The sequence below is a fragment of the Charadrius vociferus genome, unplaced genomic scaffold (assembly GCF_000708025.1).
Source record: "Charadrius vociferus isolate BGI_N301 unplaced genomic scaffold, ASM70802v2 scaffold282, whole genome shotgun sequence".
Classification (NCBI taxonomy): Eukaryota; Metazoa; Chordata; class Aves; order Charadriiformes; family Charadriidae; genus Charadrius; species Charadrius vociferus.
In genome coordinates, this window is record NW_009647731.1 from 7,958,480 (window position 1) to 7,981,360 (window position 22,881).

The following is a 22,881-nucleotide window of genomic DNA, read 5'->3' on the forward strand; positions in this document are numbered from 1 at the left end:
CTCAGTTGCACTTTGTTCCATTTTAAAAAATAATTGCATTTCCTGCAACATAATGTGCTAGTTTCAGGTTTTTAAATTTCATCGGAACCCACATTTTCTTTCTTGGATAGGGCAATGTCTTTTCTGTAAAAAAGCACCATTTTGTAGCACACTGTCAGCTATATCATGGTGCTTTTTAAGCAGCAAATACTATAACATAACATTTTTCCAGAATTCTCAGTTTCATTCTACTAACTTAGAACAGCTTTTTCACTAATAAGACATCTGTACTCTCATGTATATTGTTTTGCTTTTTGTGGTCAAAGACTTTCTAATTTCTGAACTTTGCTGATGCAGTCTATTCTAAGACAGTATCTCCTTTGAGGAGAGCTCTTTAACAAGACAGGACTGTCAGTAATCCTAATCCTTTTCAATGTTAAAAAGGCTGGAATGGTATAAAGTTCCATTCCTCTAGTTTTTTTTCTGCCTCAAAGCAAATAGGCCAACGTCACATAGGTATTCCCTGCGGGGAATGTAGTTAATCCTTTTCAAGATGCAGGAACAAACCCTGTAATATGGCTTATATTTTCAAATGGGTATTTACATTTCCAGGTGTACCATCCAGTAGTCTACAAACCAGAAAGTTGCAGAAGCTCAGAGCATAGTGAACCCATACACAAATATGCTCCAGAAGAGCATACAATGGTCTACACTATGATCTTTGCTTACTAAGACCAACCGGAACAGAAATACTGTCATTTTACGTTAATGGTGAAATGCAGTTGAGTCTGATCACCTTTGCTTAAATTTTATGTAGTCAGCTTTACCATCTTCTCCTGTACGATAGCAGATTTTAGCCTACTTCCTTAACTGCTAAGGTTAAGCATCAGTCTTCCTTCAAAAGACAAATAAATCCAAGCAGATATAAGATTTAAGAAGGATGGTGATCACTCCATAGAAAAAGGAAGGGGTAAAAAAACCCCAGCTTCTGAACAACACAAAACCAGTATAAAGCATGTGGTCCCAGAGAAATAAAGTCAGAGCTGTTTGATCAAAAGTCCCCAGACCCTGAGTCAGAACCAATGTTTCCCAAATGTGCACACGTTTGACAAGATTCCGAGCATCAGCTGCCTTTTGCCTAGCCAAATATCTTTTTTCTCCTGCTCCTACTGTGCTGCTTCTCTGTCTGCTCATTTCCATCTCCCATGTTTCCCATGTCGGCTCCCCCAGCCAGTCAGCCATGTTTGCCCCTGCCCAAGGTTCACTTTTGCCGCCCCCGCTTTCTGCAGCCCACACGTCCCACTCTGTCACCTCTTCCTCCTCAGCCGTGTCCCGTCTACCACAGTCGCTTATCTCTGTGGTCTGGGGTTTCTTTCCCGACCTGAGGGAGCCAGAGGGCAGAACCAAGGCCTGGCAGAGCTCTGAGGGAAGGGCTGTGGCCAGGCCCAGCCTCGCCTTCCTCCGGGGCACACCAGCTTTAATCAACCAACCCTCCACAAAGACAGCAAGACCCAGAGAGCGAGAAGACAGCGATGAACCTGGACGCTTTGTTCCAGCAAATACAGCTCACAGAGAAGCAGGCGGGGGAGAAAAGGCGCCTCATCCAACAAGGTCCACACTGTGGCCGCCATCTTGTGGGTCAGGCAGCAGTGCTGTCCACAATTAATGGCGTCTCCATTTCCCCGGGGAAAAGCAGGGTGGCCCCACTGTGCTGTGCTGAGGGGAGCTTTGTCAGTGAAAGCTCGGCAGGCAGCCGGGCTGGCTGCTTCTTGCCAATGGCACCTTTTTATAATGTATCTTTTACAAACTGAGCACACAGTCTTACAGGTTTTTGTTGTGTTGCAGCTAAGTTCGACATAAACAGAAGTTATGAAAAAATTAACCAAATAAAAGAAGAGCTGAGCACTGCAAAAATGAAATTAGAGACTAAGGTAAGCAGGCATGCTTATAGTATACATAATAATGGAATACATTATATTTACAAATATATGACCTATTATTTCAGGAATAGATTCAGAAACACTTTCAAGGAATATGCTTCACCTACTGAATAACACAGCATTGAGAAAATTTGCGCTGTGCATGTCTGTAGGGAAAAAAGGTCTGTCAAAAGCTTCCCCTCTCACAAATCTCAGCCTCCAGGCTGGCCCCTGGGTATGTCCAGGGGCTCGCTCACCTCAGGGGTAGGAACGTTTCCAGATAACCCTTCCAAAAATCTGGAAGCACTGGAGAGAGCACACGTGCACAGGAAAATCTCTCCTGCTCCACAAAAAGAGCTGGGCAGGGAGTGACCGCCGTGTCAGGTGGGTCCGTCCACAAGACACATCCACCAGAGCTCAGCTGGGGGCAGACCAGCTCTTCAGGTGCAGTATGAGCCGCCATGTCTTAACAGTCCTGGAGCTTTCCTTCAGAGCACTTTCCTTCAGAGGCCAGGAAACCATTCCTTCATTCCCCACTGCCATTCACAAGAGGCCTTTCACAGAAAATATATGGAAACATTCCCTGTGTTTTCTTCACAGGATCTTGAGTCACATACTAAAGATCTCCTACCTCCCAGCTAGGGCTCACAAGGCCTAAGAATTTTTCTAGGGACACCAAAAACAGAGGAAAGTTTCTGAATCTGTTTAATGTTTTCAAGATTTTATTATGCTTTCCATTTAACCAAACTGCAGACATATTTTTAGGTTAAGCTTCCAGTTTTGCAGAGTTTTTCCCCATTAATACCTGTGGTTACAAATGCTTTAAAAATCCATTTGCTTGTGCCTGAAAATAAATATCATCCCCTGTGCTCTTAAGTATCTGCACTGGCAGAATGTGTATGCACAACAGGAAAGCATATGGAGCCTCCTTTGAAGTCAGAACTGTTGTATCCTCTCACTTAAAAAAACATCTTCAAGAACCTTTGGGGGATTACCTCACCTAGTTGTGAAAATAAATGTTTGGGGAACGATTTTCATCCTTCCAAAAACAGGCTCTTCTGCCTTTTGCAAAAGACTATGTAATATATATAATAAGTAACAACATTCTTCATTTACAAATATTTACTGGTTGCAAATTGAGACTATAATTATGCAAGCTGTTATTCACATGCTTGCATTTATGCATGCTACAATCTCAGACCCCACAAGCACTTTAAAAGAGACTTTAAAAGAGTAGCTTATTTAACCAACACAGATTATATCCGTGTGTTGCTTGTGAGGTAAAGTCCTTTGTAGTCTTGCTCATAAATTCATTTATGAACATCACAATTTTATGTTTATACTACTAATTTGTTATTGATGCATTGTGATTTATAATCAAGGTTTATGTGGTGGGTATAGAAGGTCCCAAGAGTAGAGCCATTATTGTAAATGACTAATGGGAAGAGCTGAAGAACGATTCCTAATTAAATCGTATGTGCTTTACCCAGCAGGATTAATAATATTCTCACTGATGTCCAGAAAAATATATTTTACTTGCTTGCTTAGTCTGACACTGATTCATTTATAGATAGGAAATGATGCAGAAAACAAGCGGAATGGGAAAATGCATTTCAATCAGACTGTATTTAGGTTTAAAGATTGTATAGTTATTGAAATTATTTAAAGTAATTTATTTTTCAGTACAGGAATTAAGTGTACATATGTCTACAATAGTTAATGTAATACAAATAATATTATATAATACTGTTCAGCTAATGCTGTTCAATTTGTCTTGCACCAAATAACTGCACTTCTTCATAAGCATGCATATCCAAGTACATGCATGCACAGCAGCTTACGCCTGACCAAGCAGATAAGAATGAGTTCAAAAGTGTTTTGACATCTATTTCACAGAGAATGCTTGTGGTAAATCAAAGATTCCTAGGAAATGCTATTTTTTTCTCCATTCTGTAAAATCAGGTAGCATGTAATTAGAGGCCAAATTATAGCATTTTGCTTTTCATGGCTCATTGATTTTTTAAAAAAAAAAAATCTGTTGCAAATGCATAGATTAAGTTGGCATCTTACAGATGGGGAAACTATACTGCAGTTAGTTATGTTCAGTAACATAAATAGAGCAGTATAAGACTCTTTGAATTCATATGTAAAATAATATTTCTGAGGCAAGTACTTCCTGGACATGTAGCATGCCAGACGTATCAGGGATAAGAAAAAAATCTGGTCCTTTCCTTTTCAACTCTCATATTCTAGTCTTTAGGTATTTAATTCCAGTATCCTCCTCCTTTTTTGGTTAGATGCACTCTAAAATCATAGAATCATAGAATGGTTTAGGTTGGAAAGGACCTTGAAGATCATCTCGTTCCAACCCTCCTGCCCTGGGCAGGGACACCTCCCACTAGACCAGGTTGCCCAATGCAATGTCCAGACTGGCCTTGAACACCTCCAGGGATGGGGCCTCAACAACCTCTCTGGGCAACCTGTTCCAGAGCCTTACCACCCTTAAAGGCCACCAAATTTGTCAGGCATGACTTGCCCTTGGTGAAGCCATGCTGGCTGTCACTAATCACCTCCTTGTTTTCTATGTGCCTTAGCAGAGTTTCCAGGAGGATCTGCTCCATGTTATTGCCAGGCACAGAGGTGAGACTGACTGGCCTGTAGTTCCCCCGGTCTTCCTTCTTTCCCTTTTTGAAAACAGGGGTTATGTTTCCCCTTTTCCAGTCGGCAGGAACATCGCCAGACCGCCACAACTTCTCAAATATGATGGCTAGTGGCTTGGCGACTTCATCTGCCAGTTCCCTCAGGACCCGTAGATGTATCTCATCAGGTCCCATGGACTTGTGCACCTTCAGGTTCCTCTGGTGGTCTCGCGCTTGATCTTCACCTACAGTGGGCGGTTCTCCATTTTCCCAATCCTTGCCTTTACATTCTGCGCCATGGGCAGTGCGGCTGCAGTCCGTGCCAGTGAAAACTGAGGCAGAAAAGTCATTGAGGGCCTCAGCTCTGTCCCAAGTAACCAGCTCTTGAGTTTCCTTCCGGAGAGGGCGCACATCTTCCCTAGTCTTTCTTTTCTGCTGACATACTTAAAGAAGGATTTTTTGTTTTTCTTAATGTCCCTGGCCAGATTTAGTTCTATCTGGGCTTTAGCTTGTCTAACCCGATCCCTGGCTGCTCGAACGATTCCTCTGTATTCCTCCCAGGCTACCCGCCCCTGTTTCCACTCCCTATAGGCCTCCCTTTTCCTTTTTGTCATGTCCAGGAGCTCCTTGTTCATCCATGTGGGCCTCCTCATCTACATTATTTTATTTTGCAATCTTTTCATTTTTACCTCTGCAATATCACTATTATTTGGTCTTTTCTGCTTCTGCACACACAAACAGTCATGTATCAGCCTGACTATTCAATTTACTTCCTGATACTTACCCTGTGACTTTACAGTCTCTGGGCAATTCACAGAATTCACAGAATTCACAGAATTGTTAGGGTTGGAAGGGACATTCTCTTGACCTCCTTTTCTCCACTTCATCAGATGAATGGTTCTCATCCTTTAAGACTCTTCAACACTTAGCTGTTCCCTATTTATCTGCTGTTATAGTGTAACCCACCATATATCTTAACTTAGGTTAGACAGGGATAGAGCGGATGCGCTGGAAAATTGGGAAGAACTCTTCAGCAAATTTTGAAAATGCAATGGTTGCAGAGCATACCCTTCTACCGGATAAACTACTATTTAAAATTAATAAAACTGAAAATAAGAATATATGCAAATAGAAGTTTGGGGCTTGGGGGAGTTATGGTCAAACTGTCTTTAACCAATGAGCCGGTTTCCATTACACTTCCTTGGCTAAGAATTCCAGACATTCTGCTCAGAAGAATATGAGCATATCCCTCCCTCCTTTGCCTATGCAATAGCAGCATTGCAGAGATAATGATGTGTACAGCCATTCAGTCAGAACAATGATGGTAGAACCCTGTCCCTCTAATATTATTGTCTGATTTGGTATGTGATGAGCTTTACACAGTTAGATGAAGGACTCTATAATATGCTGGGTAAAAGATCCCATGTGATCAATATTTTTCCTGGTTTTAACCTGAAAAAATTTCTCCTAAACTGAAGAGACTTTAAAATGCCATTTTAGATAGATAGACCAGAACTAAATGTGTCTTTTAAAGAAAAGATAATTTTCAAAAGCTTAGTGGTATATTGGAAGATTATTGGGGAAAGAAAGAGCTGTTATGCTTTTGCTAGTTCAGCAGCTATGCCAGCTGTGTTTTTACTGGACCAAGATCCTTATGTACAATACCAAAGTATATGAAATAATAATAAAAAAAAAAACTTACTTTATAACCTTTTTTTTTTCTCTTGGAAGGTTCAGCATCTGTCTGAAAAACGGTTCTGCTTAGAAGTACTGAAGAAACATGAGGACAGCTTAGAAAAACAGAAAGCTGAACTTATTAATCAAAAAAGCTGTCTTCTTAAAATCTTTGTATGTTTCCAACTGCAGTATTCAGACAGCTTTTTTCTACTTTATGCAAGTAGTCAGCTTTAAAATTTGAAAATATGGAGGAAGTAATGTTTTAAATCTGGAAAATCAATTTTTTTTTTTTTACTCTAGCATACTTAACAATGTAAATGTAGATAAATTCTCACTGTTAATTTAAAACATGATCTAAGGTAACATATGCAGCAGTTTATCTACAAAGCTGATTTAACATTCTTGACTTCATTTTCTAATGTCTGCTATTGTATGACTGAACTTCAATTCTGAATTATTATTTTCTTTGCAAAAGAAAACTAAGAAAGTCCCACCTTAAATTGGACTGCCTCATCCACAATAAAACATATTGAGAAGGACCAAAATTCTGGAGAAGGCTCCAGGGAGACCTTATTGCAGCCTTTCTGTAATTAAAGGGGGCTTATAAGGAAGGTGGGGACAAACCTTTTAGCAGAGCCTCTTGCAATAGGACAAGAGGTAATGGCTTTAAACTGAAGAAGGGTAGATTCAGACTAGATATAAGGAAGAATTTTTTTATGATGAGGGTGGTGAGACCCTGGCCCAGGTTGCCCAGAGACATGGTAGATGCCCAGTCCCTGGAAACATTCTATGTCAGGTTGGACGGGGCTCCAAGCAACCTGATCTAGTTGAAGATGTCCCTGCTTATTACAGGGAGCTTGGACTAGATCACCTTTAAAGGTCCCTTCCAATCCAAACCATTCTATGATTCCATTCTATGCAAATAAAAACTCAGGGAAGACAACACCACATTTTAGGAATCCTGACATACTACACAATTTCTTTGATGCTAGACACACCTGGCCACCTCTTGGCCTTGTTGAATCTCATACAATTGGCCTTGGCCCACTGATCCAGCCTTCCCAGATCCCTCTGTAGAGCCTTCCTACCCTCAAGCAGATCAACACTCCCACCCAATTTGGTGTCATCTGAAAACTTACTGAGGGTGCACCTGATCCCCTTGTCCAAATCATTGGTAAAGATATTAAAGAGATAGAGCTGTAGATCATTTTCATGTTCTTATAAGTCAGGAAATGTAAATATACTACATTTATACTACAAGTTTAAGGATAAACAATAACACTGTGTTTCAGTCTGCCTAGCTTAACAAAATCTGGTTTTTTTTGACCTAAACAGTCAACTTTCTCTTTCTTTTTTTCAGACAGATGCAAAGAGAAAAATGACTGAAGAGGAAGATAATTTTACTAGAGAAGTTACAGAGTTTACTAATGAGTATGGACTAACAAGTAATAGAGATCTTCTGATTAAAAAAAAAGTTAAGACTGAAATAAATGATTTACAGAATGAGGCAGCTCTGTTGAAAAATGGTAAGTCATATTAAATTATTTTATCTTGGATTATGAGAGAATGAATACAGATCAGTAACATACAGCTGTGCAAAACAATAATTCCAATTCTATTCCCTTGCTGTCTGGAACTTCCTCTTAACACTAAACTGAAAGGGAGCAGTCTGACAAACCACAGTACACAAGCATAATTAAAGCCTCTTCTGTTCCCTGTCCTTTTCAGTCCTTTTTAACTATGAGCACTATAAGGAGAAGAAGCAGACCTGCAGAAGTGGATTATAATCACCTATGGTTGAGCTAGGTAAATTTCCTTAGCTTCAAAATAATTATATGCACAGATGTCTTGTAGGACTGGTCTTTCACTGCCACAGTATAACTTCATCTTTGAGTTAAGCTACAGAATGTGAGATTTCTTAGAACAGAGAGTCAGACCGAAAAACATTCCTTCAGCAAGGAAATAGGAGTCAGCATGGATCACAAGCTGAACATGAGTCAATGACATCAGAATGCCAACTCCATACTGAGACATAAACATAATTCTGACCTCTAAGACATGCAAAATAATCCTTCGCTCTATTTAGGGCAATTAAGCACTTAGCTGGAGTACTGTGCATCTAGTTTTGGATGTTTCACTTCAAGAAAAAATGTGGACCAGCTGGTGAGAATCCACATGGGACCAGTGATCAGAGATCTGGAGAACATGAGAAGGAAAAAAATTGAAGAATTGGGAGTATTCAACGTATGGAGGAAAAGACTGATAGAAGATAAGATATCAGTCTTAAAATCATTAAAGGATTCTGTAAAAAATAAATTCATATATTCTCCATACCTATGGTGAACTGAATAAAATCAGATGTAAACTGCAATAAGGGAGAGTCTGGCTGGCTGCTTAGTAATCTTTCTAAGAACAACAGTGAACTACTGAAACACTCTGCCTTAGGAGATTCCATTACTGAAGGAATTAGGAGTCTCCATTGCCAAAGGTCTTTAAGAACAGGTTAGACAAGCATCTGTCAGAAACAACGGAGGTACAGCTGATCCTGCCTTCAGGAGGAGGAATGCAGTATATTCCCTCACAGTCCTTCCCAGTCTCATGATTCTATGATTTGTCAAGCGCCAGCACTTTGAATTCCTGATATCTGATGTAAAATTGTAAAGATGTAAACTATAACTGTCTTTTGAGATTGTACTTGGTGGTGCTTTCTTTCTGTATTTCCTGTGGTTCTGATTCTGATCAACAACTGAAAAAAGTGTATTTGGTAGCACCTATTACTTTTATTGATTAATTTTTACATATTCAGACAGATCTGATCAGTGAAATGGTCTCTCAAATGTTAGATAGTAGGACATGAAAGGTGACTAACATTCTTCCCTGGGTTCAGTTTCTGTCTTAATTATATCCTTTTAAATTGAACCTTTTTTGAAGTACAGCTTACCTGTCTTTCTGTCTGCTACAGTCCTGAGCACACTGACAACACTAAAAAGAAAAGTTTAAGTAACTCATAACAAGGAAATTATGTGAGGACCTCCAGTTGTCAGGGAAAGAATCACAATTAATTCCAGATGCTGTCAATGGTCAGGTTCAAATGTCCATAACACTAAACAAAATGAGTTCTTTTAGTCCTGCTGAGAGGTGTTTGTTCACCACCTATTCAAGAAGTCATCCACCTTTATAGCTGAAATAACTCTAAAGCAAAACATATGTAATTCGTTTTATGCCCAGTCAACAAAATATGTCAAACATCTTAATAACATTAAAAAAACATTTTCTCTAACAGTTATGATCACATTATATGACATATAATTTCCTGTGAAACTGGATTTTATATGACCGATTTTATTTTTATGTTCAAGGTTCTTTTTGACTAGCTGAAGATTGGTAGAAATTGTTAGGAATACTTAAGACTCCATCATGAAGATTAAAAGTACAATGCATTTTAATTTAAAATATTTGTTTCCTTAGAAATGGAGTCAATGGAACATAAAAATATTCAGTTAAATGCACTCCAGCTGCAGAAAAGTGAATTAAAGCAGTATTTATTTACCCTCCAAAGCGAACTCAAAGGTATGCCTGATAATCACTCGTTATGATAATTATTTGTGTCTCGACAAATGCTTCTGAAAAATCTTTTCTGTCAAGTCATTTTTCTCAGGAAAAAGAAGTCATAGAAACAAGATTTTAATATATTTTTACATTATGTAATACATAATTTTAAACGTGATAATAACAAATATTATGAATTTCAGTAAGATTTATTTTAAATGTCAGTGATACTGAGGCCTACAGATTTGCTGAATCATAGCCTATAAATATGAAAAAGAAATTTTTACTTTTGCTGGTAAGTCATATACTTAAATGGAGAATTTAGTGTTTCAAAGTGAACTTAAAATCAACATAAATATTGTTTGAAATTCATTAACCTATACTTAAAGAATGTCATGAAAGTTCAAATGTTTAACAAGGAACATGGCTTGAACTGATAGACAGATTTGGCCTAGGGGTAAACCTTCAAGTTATAAATTCAACTGTCATCTCTTTACTGACAATTGTGTATTCGTGTATGAATAAAGAAACAATTCGTCTATGCATAAAGAAACAATTCTACACACAAAGCTATGCTGAATACACAGGAAACTGCATAAGAAACAACTAAAAAGAGACGGAAGGAACCAAGAAAGGTTCTGTGTCAAAGGTGGTCACACGCCATAGGGATGATTTTGAAATTTGGACAAAAAATGTAATCTAGAAGTGGTTTAGTAACTTTTTTACAAATGTGTAAATAACATGTCACAGTAAGAGAGCTGGTCATAACTTGTATGGGAAAAGGAACAAAATTTTCTAGAAGATTGCAATACGCATACAAATTACAATAATAAAATAGTTCAGGTTCTTTATTCAGACGCCTTTACCCTACAAACCGTTTCATGAAGAAATATTAGAAAAGATAAATTTAGAAAATGTTGCAAGTCTTTGAATATGGATGATTAATATATATTTATAAGGTAATTGTTATTTTATGTTTAGACCTTGAGAAAGTAATCAAGGAGGCTGAAATAATGACAAAAAATTTAGAAGCAGAAAAAGTCCAAGTCACTGAAAAGCCTCGGATTGATCCTGAATGTCTGAGGTAAGAGGGTCATGCTAATAAGTTCCTAGATTTAATTTTAGGTCTGTAACTGCAGACCAGTCCTGGTGGTAATGACTGTTTTACCTTTCCTGTACAGTATTCCCTTGAAATCAGAAGAATCATTCATTTTTATTACAGAACATGAATTTCTGTTGTTTATTACAGCCTTTCCCCCTTACATGCATACTCCAATGAACTAAAAACTGAAAGCGTTCGCAAGAAAGTCAGTCAAACTTGGAAGAGAAAAAGACTGCTCCTTGGGGGGAAGGCCAGTTCTTAAGTTTTTGTAAAAATGCTGGTGGCACAGAGAGTACTGATGAACTACCCAATGCTGTACATTTTGCCTTCCCTATGATGCCTACCATCAGTTCTAGTTTGGCTTCTAGTTCAGCTAGTTTAGAACAACATTTGGAAGGTTTAACCAAGACAGAAGACCTTGCACACTCTCCCTTAATAGTGACTATTTCTTCTCAGGGACTGAGTGGCTGAGGGACTGACTCATTTCTTGACAGTTTCCTCAAGTCTGATATTTACTTTTTCACAATACAGAAATGTTTTTCAACAAAAAATCTACCAATGCAGAAAACCCCATATCACAGAATTAAGCATCTTTTTCCTATTTTATGGTGTTTCAGATGAAAGTGCCTGTGGATATTTAAAAATATTTAATAGACAATGCAAAGGAACTCCTCCTAGAAATCCAGTCCAAAAAATTCTCTAACAGAAATTGTTAAAGAAAACATAACTTTAGTTACCATGACTTTTTTTTTTCCTTATATATTTCTGAGTTTTTGACAAAAATAAATCAATATAGTATTTTTTTCTGAAAACTTTCTATGGAAAAATAAAATTTTGCAGTGAACCCTAAGCATTTTTCTAAAAGACAATTTGGTAATGGCCTATTTTTTGCTGAATATTGGTTTTTGAAAGAAAATGATGTATCAGCCCTATTACTAACTCTCTTCAACCTCTTACATGGTGTTGAGGCACGGCCAAAATTCCCTCAGCATAAAAATTAATTAGCTCACAATTCTGCATACAGTAGCAAAATCTTTGCATTTAACATATACATAGAAGACGCTGTAAATAATAATAACAGCAGCGATTCTGTAAGACAGCATGTTATTTCACTCTTTTACATTATTCATTCCATCGTGATATATTAGGTTTTGTGATACATGGGGTTGTCAACTTCCTTCTAAATAACATACTTCCCTTGGAGTAGTTTACTGCCATGATGGCACTTAATATTCAAATTGGTGTAATTAGTTTTCTATAACAGGTTTCCTGTGTATAAGGTACAGAAGTAGCAAACATTATGTTACCTTAAATCCCCAGCTCTGCCACTGACTGCTGTGAGATCCTCGGGAAATCATTCAAATCCATGTATGATTGTTTTTCTGTGTAGTGAAATTAACTCACAGCTCCATGGAACGATACTTTGGTTTTATCTGGGTGGAAAACACAACAGTGGATAAAATGTATTAAATTATATTAACTACAAATTCAGCAAATGTCATTTACAACCAAAGCAAGAAGGATGATGAGATTTTTTTGTTTTATAAAATGCGTCATTTAGTGGTCAAGATAAGCTTGTTATTTGATAATTGCATGTAGCGCAAAATATAAAGTGCTCCTACTGCTATCACAAAAAGCGAGCACTCCTTGAGGTGTAATAATATATTGAAGAAATTTTCTTTACATTGAAATATTTTTTCATTTCAGATACTGGACAAAATTTAGGACAGATTTGCCTAAATCATGCTTTTATCTTTCACTTGCTTTTTACCTCACATATACTCAGAAAAGCTCAATGCTTTATGGAGAGAGATAGCACTGAACAAGTCAACTCAAATGCCAGAAGCAACATAGCTATGTTACTGTATTTCTATGTCACCACTAATAGATTCTGCTTTTCAGTAGAGCCAAGCAGGCAATCCTCATTTGTCTACTTCTGTATGTCACAGCACTGTGCTCTTTAGAATTATCCCAAACCTTATCAGACTCATACAGCTCAATCAATTTTATTATCTTTTTTAACAAAACCTACTCATCACTTCTTGATTTGGACTACTGAATTAAGGAATGAAAAGGAATTTAAAGTATTATATGCTATAAATAGTGCAGGTATACCCTGGAAGTACCTGATCACCCTCCAGTACCTACAAGGCTGTGATCAAGAAAATGAAGCCAGGATCTGCACAATGCTGCACAGCGGGAGGACAAAAGGCAAAAAGGAGAAGTTGAAATAAGAGTGGTTTAGAATGAATTTAAGGAAAAAAACCCACCTTAATCATAAGGATAGCATAGCAAAGGAAAAAGTTGCCCAGAGAGATTACATAGTTTTCATCCTCGAAGGTTTTCAGACTTGACTGAATAAAGCCCTGCGTAACCTGGTCTGACCTTGTAGCTGACCCTGCTTTGAGAAGGACATTGGGCTAGATGACCTCCTGACATCTCTTCCAGTCTGAATTATCCAATGAACCCATTATCATCATGGACTGCACAAGGGGGAGAAAACAGCCCATAGATCGATACATATGCACTGGCTTGTGCCTACACTGCTTGGAGGCAGCATTATTTGCAACAGACCAGTCAGCTCCACACTGCCTACCATTTGATGAGGTCATATCTGCTCTGGTCCCTTTGTAGTGTCTCTGTGACATTAAGATATAATGTCATGTCTATACACATATTTTCCATTCAAAATGCATTAAATACTTAAAGGAGGTATGTCCAGCACAGCAGAGTGCTGGTTCAAAATGACAATACCTAGCTTGTGTGTTGCATGCCCTGTGATGTGCCACAGAAGTATCTGAGGGACTACGGCTGCTGCAGCAGAGCGCACCCTGATGCAGTCCATGCCAATAGTTTCTCTGGAGCAGATCCCTGAGTGAACTATCCTGGCCACTCCTGTGGGTGCCCTCTGAAAGGAATCTGAGAATAAAGAAGCACTCATGCAGTGTCAGTGAGAAAAACTAAAGTACCAGACACCTGGGGTGAACCCTCCTGCTGAGAGGGTCTCCCAATGGTCTGGATACACCATTGGTACTTGCAAAGGACCTTATGCACTGAAAGTGCCAATTCGTGCAATCTTACATATACTAGCGTATATCTTAACAAGAGTCAGTTTTGGTCATGTTAAAATCAATATGATTGAACCTACGGTGTTGGAGAAACAACCCTTTTTAGCCTAACAAGATAAGCTTTGTTTCCCATATATTATCTATTGCAAGAATAGAGTTTTAGTTTTTATTGAAAATTATATTTAGTATATATGTAGAGAAGAATATTTTGACACAAAACGTGGATCAAAAATACATTTTTTTTCTATGAAATAAGCACAAAATTTATTCTTTTTTTACAGAGCAGGAAACCACACCACTCTTTAAATGGTAAAAATACCAATGTTTTTAATGCTTCCTTAGAACAAATGTGAGAGACAGTCAGCATCAATAACCTGATATATGTAGCTCCCAGATCACCCTGTAAGTCTGTTATTGTATCACATACCTAGTCCCAGTTTAAAAATCAATATCAAAAGTAGCTGGCAAGGCAAGAATCTTCATTACAATTAAGTATATATCTTAAAGTAAATTGCATTTCAGATGAAGAGTGCAGCCAGCTAATTCAAATTACAGCAATTCATCTTTGATCTGAGAAAAATGCCCTATACCATGTCTGCAGTTTCATAAAATTTCTCCCAAATCCATCAATGAATTACAAAAGGTCATGAGAAGCACACACCGGTAATTCCAACAGCCATTGTTGCTGCAGTTATGGGCTTGTTCTAATACACATCAGATACAGGAAAAAAGCTAACCAAAATTTGAATGTTAAGCACAGTTATGGATAAGACACTGTAGCCTCTTCCTCAAAGTAGGCACCCTGGAAATCATAAGTTTCATGATCCAGGTGCATAATTCAGAAAAATAGTCAAGAAAAGAGGGCTTTTTTTTTTTTTTCCCCCGAAAAGATCTGCAATTAAAATCAAAAGCCTTATTTTAATAACGTCTTCTGCCAATGCCAACCCCAAACACAAAACAGCAGGAAAGAACTTTGGCATCAGCTCTCTTGAGTCACATTTCCCTGGCAGGTAGCAAGTAGCATCACTTAAGTGGAACAATACAGGAGTCAAGCAGAGACAAACTGATATCAGTAAATGCCTAGCTATGTCATTTCACTTTAATATTCATTGTAATTACTTACTATATTAATTATTTATCTTCTTTCACATTTTAATTTTAAATTCATATGTTGCCTTAGGTAAAGCAACCTAGAAATAATTTGAATTAAAGTTTATTTAGACTAGAACACAGAGTTTCTACCTAAAATTGATATTTTTCCCACTATTCTAAAGGTAGACTAAGGATGAAATGTTTCTCTGAAACCTGAATTTCTGTTCTACCTCAGCAAATCAGTAGCAGAAGGGAAATGCATGAAGTCAGCCTACTTTGTAAATAGTTCAAGGCTTTATATACTTGTCTAATTCCTAAAAATATAGTATTGCTTCTTATACTTCATAATACAGAAAAAGAAACCCCATTACCAAAATTAGGAAGGAAAAAAAATGATGCTTTCTTTCATACAAACCATACAGGAAATATGTTCATTAGAGCTGAACAAATGTTTCATGCTAGCAGCGAACTGCCTGAGGCCATGCATGGTTCTGTTGGTTTAAAAAAGAAATTCAATTTTTTGTTAAATTTCCTAATCAGGAAATATCAATCTCTGGAGTAATATATGTCATTCAAAATGAGTTTTTTAATGACAATCTCCTCATTGATTTTTTAAGCTTTTCTTTTTAATAGCAGTGCCCAATGGAACTATTATAGTTTGAATTATGTTAAAATAGGTTTCCATTATAAATTGCAGTACAGATTTACAAAAAGTAGATCAAATCCAACTAATGATATCTTTCTTTGGTAAGACAACTGTTTGGTTAGCTAAAGAAGTTGCAAATGCCACCCACCTAGACATTAGCAAAGTATTTGATGTTATCGCACATTGGAAACTACTTGTTAACCTGAGGAAGTCATATTAAAAATTTCAAGTGAGTAGGGAAAAGACTAATACTAACAGCAATAGGTCTGAAAAAAGAAGTTTGAGGGCTGGAAGAAGGTAACTACAGCCACAGCTGGTCTTACTTGATGTTTTAAATAATGACTTTGGAATAGAAAGTGCTTTAAGACAATAAAGTAATTGAAACACTCTAGGCCTTATAGACTGAAGTAACTAAAACAGAGGAGGAATGTAATTATATACAGTGCAAGTTTATGTACAGCTAAGGACTTCAATAATAGGTACCTGGAAGCAAAGGAGAAGAGAGGCCTGAGCATAGTATGTAATCAAAAGACAACTATAAACATCAGAATTAAATATAGCTGTGGAAAAGATAAAAGCAAGAGGTACTTCCAATAAAAACCACAAGGGTGTAAGAATACTGTGTACAAATCTCTCACCTGCTTTTCAAGAAAGGTGCTTTCAACCTGGAAGATGAGCAGAGAATGGAAAGCCCATGATGCAGAGGGAAACAAGGATATTTCTAAATTCTTTCTATCTCTGAGAAAATTATATAGTTCACACGAAGCAAAGCAGTACAGCGTAGAGATACTAATTTCAGCAATAAAGTAGCCATATTAATACATCCAGACTGAGGTCTAATTTTCCCTGAATAATAGAAAAATCAAGATATTTGAACTAGAAGGATCATTGACCCATATTTATTTTCCCTGCCTTTCAATAGGGATCTTATTGACCCCTAGAAACACATTTCAGTTTTGATGTCTCTGATGCTTGTAGATTTTTTCTTTCCTATGTAACTTGTTCTTACAGTTCCTATTGAAAGTAGTCCATCTAACATTGGTTTGCTGTCTGCACTAAAGCAAATCTCATCCTAAATGTGTAGTTTAATTCCGTGTGCCTTAATCTTTCCATGCTTATTCATCTATAATAATATAAGACTTAAAGAGTTCTTGTGATATTTTCTGTATTTGGGGAATATAAATTAAAAAAAATACAAAAAACAAACCACACTTTTCAAGACCTATAACTACTTTTATAAATAGTTGCCTGATAGCATTCACAAAACGCAAGCCTTATTCAATTGTAATTATGTATTTTACGATCAGCATTTGATCCAGAACAGTAAAAGCTGAAATGTTCTTATTTTAACTGAGGTACTTCTATTTCATTTAATTCCCATTTAATTCCCATTGTTATGTAGCCTAGTACCATGTTCGCTTTTATGTTTCATCTTCTTGTTATCATTTATTATTACTACTAGATCACTTTCTTAATTTTTATTCTATTTCTACTCTGTCAAGCACATATTTCTATAAATTATTTGTTCAACTCAAGTGCTTAAGTTTATGTTTTGAGTCCATTTAGGACTCATTTTCTCCTTTACTCAATCAATTGATAATAATCTGAAATTTATTGACTTCTTCAGCTGTATCAATAGCATTTACTGTTTCGTAGTGTCAGCAAACTGTAGATACCCAGCAAAATCTTGCTCTCACTATAGAAATGTACATATTAATTTAGTCCCAGTACTGAACTAAGACTGGATGACCCCAACACGTTAGCTCTACTTGGGCTTCAGACAACAAACCAAAGTCTTCTTTAGTTTTCTCCAATCTCAGTAAAGTCTTAAAACCTTGTTTAATGTTTCTCCTGACCTTTATGATAAAATTCAGGAAAATCAACATACATAATCTCAAGTTTATATATAATTTCTTAGGAAAATTCATTTCGTACCATAAATTCTATGCCCTGTGTATCAGTGTCAAGCAATTCCATTTTTTAATACGCTGTAATGTTCTTCCTTGTATATATGGATAAAAAATAAAATGGTGGTCATAAACAAGGCAAAGACAAGAAGGGAAATAAGGAAAAAATATTTTACTTGTCTCAGCAAAACATAACCAAGAGGCAGTCTGCTCCTTCTGCTGTTCCAACAATAACCAGGTAGGGTATTCCATCCCCACTTGAAAAAAAATAAGGCTCTAAAAACACATATTCACCCTGCCTTCTACACAAATTGTTTCTTCTTTGAGACCTCTTTACATACAATTATTCCTGGAATGCAAGTTTGGGCTACTGATGTCTTGATCCAGTAACATGAATCTGTGGATGATTTCCAGAGAAACCTGTTTGACAGTAACATTTTTTTTCACCATAGTTCAATTCATAATACCAGCATGTATTGATTTCACAATTATTTTTTCTATTTGCCTTCTACATATACAGCTGAAATTCAAGAAGAGTGCGTATCAACCACAAACGCCAATGACATTTAGTAGTGGTGCTCATTTCCAAGCTGCAAAATCGATCATCTTCAGTGATCTCCTCCTCCTTCATCTCTTTGTCACTTCTGGCATTCAAGAGTAATGGAAAATGGACCACTGATAGCAGACCTCAGTCTAGGGCAAGCTGGCATCCAAAAATATGCTGATGCTGTTGTCCCACCTACTAGATTTAAGGCTAGGTTTTGCTACTGCTTTTTATCTTGAATATTTCTCAAAGGAATAGTCAAACCTCCTTTCTCAAATATGTCATTGCAACTCCAGCTGTTCATTAGAGCCCATTACTTGTGATGCTGTAATTTACCAACACAATCTTAATCCAGCACAATGACTTTTCTTGAAAGATGTATTTCATTATCATCAAAGAGACCAAAATGCTAAAAATAAAACAAAAATAAATGACATGGAGGGCCAAATGCGAATGTGATTTTTTCAGATTACTACTATTTTTTAAGAGATTTGCTTTTTATCATAGTCATAAGGAGGCTATAAATGTTATATTAATCCTTGGTCTGGCAAAAGATACATCTCTTTCCATTTCCGAAGGTGACAGAAAACTTGTCCTCCATCTAGACAGTATAGTTTCATGAATAATTGGTTTGCACACTCTATCTGATAGTGGAAAGATGAATATGAACATCCTGCTTATCTTAAATGTAAAATAAAAAAGCTAAATCTGCTTCCAGGTTAAGCATTTTTCTGAATAGTTCCATTGTCTCACATTCCTTCTGGTAAAACTTCATCATTTATTCAGTAACTCAGGCGTCTCCGATGCATTAATTGTGGAGACTGTAACCTAACAGACAGCCCTTGTTTTGTGAGTGTAATATTCCTGGCACATACTGTAATTATCTAGCTTCTAAATAAGAAAGAAGGAAAACCTGAAAGCAGAATCAATTGATTAATGTAAAAATTAAACACCACATTTGCATTAATGTCTTTCATCACTGCTACCCCATGCTATGTAAGGAGTTGTGCTGTCACCACATTTAAAAGTTTCACAAAATATTCTAAATAAAATGTTAAAATCCATATGCAAAATATTACAGTTTCAAAGCACATCGTCCATAGTAATTAATTCACAATCCCAGGACACAGATAGGGAACTCTTACTGCTTATCTTCTGGTTGTTCTTAGTGTACACCTAACATGGACTGGTATCATTCTCAGCTGACAAGTAGCAAAAAACTGTGCATCGCTTTTACAATGCGGAAGACAATGAGAGAGCATTCGCTCCAAGATTAACGGGCTATGTCTTTTTCTCAAGTAAATTAGGCAAAGTAGGGCTTTTGTTTGTCTTAAATAAATTAGGGTTCTAATATCACGCTAACAGAGAACACACAAAAAAATGAGGAGGGAAGGCAATGAAGTTAAGCTGATTTAATCAAGATCAGGAGCTGATCTTAGACCTTGAAATGAACTCCTCTCAATGAAAATGGTCTGTAAACTAGCAACATACTACAGAACAGTGATTATTTAATTTCTTAAAGTGTAGTTCAAAATTTCCTTTTGTTTGAACACTTGTATGTATTATAAATGCAGGAGAAATATTTCTGAAAGTAGAGGCATTTACTCCTTTGTAATATAAACAAACAGAGCTCACACTGTTTCCATGTTGATGGTACGATATTTAAATTTTCCACAGGAACAGCAAAATTAAGTTACAGTCCAGTCTTATGCTACTATTCTGATGCCACACGGTGACTAAGCTATTCCACTCATATGAAGCTATGCTTTTACTTTTGATAAAGCCATTTTCTTGTACAGAAAACAAACTCTATCTGCAGGAGGACAGCTAAAGTGGTGCATTGTCTATATAATAGGATTAAATAATTTGTTCTCTACTTAGTATATGAAAGAAGAAATGGTTGCTACCTCCTCTTTCAACTTCAGAATAAACAGGGTCCTGCTTTGATGCATCAGTTTAGCTATTTAATGAGAAGTGGAATATATACTTTTCCTCCTTTATTTCAGTCTGTCTATATGTCCCAGAATATTCACATTGTTTGCTGAAACTGTATTAAGGGTAATCAACTTCAGTTTTCTCGTTACGCTTTTCTTATGACAGCCATGGAAAGACTCAATATAATCTCATCACCTTGTATTCATCAGACTACTAAAAGCTCCGGCATAGATTTCTCTTGGCCTACCGAATATTAATTTTAACTACTACAGTCATTGATGTGCAAAGCTTAGGTGTCTTTTTTTAGCAGGACTGATGTCTCACACATTTCCCAAACACTGATATTTCCCTTGGAAAGTCTTTTTATATAGAGGTTTTTTTTCCCAATTAAACTGCATTTTTCTGGTTCTCGAAACTCTGGACTTGTGAGCCTGGTTTGTAGGCAGTATTAGGTAAGTCAAGTCTTTTGCCTCTTTTCATTCTATAAAAAAAACTTTGGAGAGAAGCTGAAGTGATTCAGGAGCTGCAACAATTGAGAATCCCGTTTGTTTTGTCAATTGTTTCCATATTTATAGCAAAAATTAGCCAAGAGCTGTTTGTAAAAACTGCTTTATGCCTCAGAGACAAAAGAAGGTTCTATCGCTGCAAGCATTGCTGCTATGAATATTTCCACCCATTTAGGAAAACCAGACTGCACACTGCAATTTTTTTTGCTGACCGCTCCCTGTGGATGCAGAGGTAGCTCCCCGTACGGTGCTTGCTCCATGCTATCTGATTTCCTAACAGATTTTAATGTTAAGCTACTAATATTTTACATTAAAAATAATTTAAAATTATATTTTTACGGATAATTGCTACTAGTGCCATTGGAGCTATTACATAATCTTGAAAAAATGGGGAAAAGGTCAATTGTTTGTTGAATGCAAAAATGGCTGTATTAAAATTAGTCCTTATTATAGAGAAGTTGGAGAATTCCTGGCTGAGAGTGTTAGGAAACAGTAAGTGCTGAAGACTAATAGGAGCAGTGGGGACAGAACAGCAGCAACAGCAAAGGCGTCTGTGGAGGGGCAGGGAGCAATGATTGCACAGGGATGCCTGCACAGGGTCAGGCAGAGCACCCACCCACTCCCATGTTCCGTCCCCACCAGCAGCTACAAGTAGTGACCCAGGGAAAGTAAGAACAGTAACATATGGTAGTTCCTAAGTATCAACATTCAAATTCACATGTTTAAATAAGGAAAATGATGACTAATGAGGCCATAAATCTTTCGTGGCTTATGAAAACAACATAGTCCAGAAATCTAACACAGTACTTAGTCAAGATACACTTTATAAAAACCCAAACTATCATTTTCTGAAGTTCCTCACGTTGCCATCACAACTGCCAGTACTGAATGAAATCCAACGGTATTGCAGGAGAGCAGCATATTAGACTGACAATTACAAAACGAGCAAACTTAAATACTGATCATGCAAATAGATCAATAAAGGGTTTCTCACATAAATCAATTTGACAATTAAGAGCAAAGCTGAAAAAAATAGTTACTGAAGCAACAGTTCTCTGATCTGAAAATTTATTTGTTTTTGGACACAGACTTAAGAAAGAATTGGAAAATTGCAAAGATGATGATTGGGAAAGTATCTGTGAGACTCTTCGAACAGAAATTGAAATTCTGCAAATGGTATGCCATTTTCATTATGTATTTTAAGTGCTTCATAATTTTAGCTTTAAAGGTGTAATTTAAGATGATTGGCAGTAGTTTTAGATAAGCATTTTTTTATACTGTGTACACAGCCAAACATCCCTGCATTGCAGGTGCACTCCTGCAATTCTCATTTGTTTTAGCCTGTTATTTCCAAATGTCCAGGAATATAATTTCTCAGAGAAAAGGGAAGCACAGAAAAGAGTTTAAAAATACGTTTTTAACAGAAGAAAGACCTATTTGGGGACTAGTCCTAATCATTAGTTTCTTGAAAGATGCAAAAGATTATGCATTTAGGAGCTAAATTAATCTTTACCTCCAGCTGTCAATTAAATGGAAAATTGGAATATGGAGAACTAGGACTATAATAGCGTCCTTTTATGCAATATTTTGTTTTGTCCACTCACAAATTCTTTACAAAAAGTTATTAAAATGTGTTTTTTCTCTAAATGTCAATCCTAATTCCAAATTTCTTGATTGTCAGTCTCGGTAACAATACAAAGAGAAAAACTATTTTTAAGTCCCATTTTTGGAAAGGAAGAGTTTCATTTTGGAAAGGAAGGTTCATTTCAGAGCCCCTGATTGAGCTGTATGAAGATGCAGCTGCCACTAGCATCAACAGCAGAATAACAGTCACAGGAAATTTGCATTACTCACTTTTATGATCAGTTTCAAGTTTCTGTTGGAGGAATGTAACTTACTTGTACTTTATCCCTTAATTTTATCATGCTTCAGAAACAAAAAACCACATGTTATTTTTTAAAAACATCTCTGTAAAGAACACAGTGAACTGTTTAGATTTAATTTTCTATAATTCAGTTCTTTCTCTTTTCCAGAATCTATCACAAAAAAAATCTTCAGACAAGTGAATAATACATGGTATATGATATGGAGCGTCATAGAAGCTAGTCTTTGAGTATTTTAAAACTGTTTTACTCTACCGGGGTCTATCAGGTTTGCATCTATTTTTTGTTTGTTTGTTTCTTTGATTAAACCAGCGTTTGCATCTGCCTTTACTTTTCATCAAAATAAAATTTTATTCATTTAAAAGTGATGGGGCTTTTGTCTCTTATCCTGAAGTTCAGCAGCTATCCATCTTTAGTTTCCTCTTTGTTACCCAT

At 36.7% G+C, this 22,881-nt stretch overlaps 1 protein-coding gene across 1 annotated transcript; it reads left to right on the forward strand.

The window, feature by feature from the left end:
* The first annotated feature begins 1,511 nt into the window (after positions 1-1,511).
* On the forward strand, positions 1,512-22,629 carry CCDC172 (coiled-coil domain containing 172). Its single transcript, XM_009881575.1, has 8 exons — positions 1,512-1,590; positions 1,825-1,910; positions 6,269-6,385; positions 7,575-7,740; positions 9,683-9,784; positions 10,745-10,847; positions 21,652-21,739; positions 22,597-22,629. The coding sequence occupies exons 1-8, from the start codon at positions 1,512-1,514 to the stop codon at positions 22,627-22,629; spliced, it is 774 nt and encodes a 257-aa protein (XP_009879877.1).
* Positions 22,630-22,881: the final 252 nt, after the last annotated feature.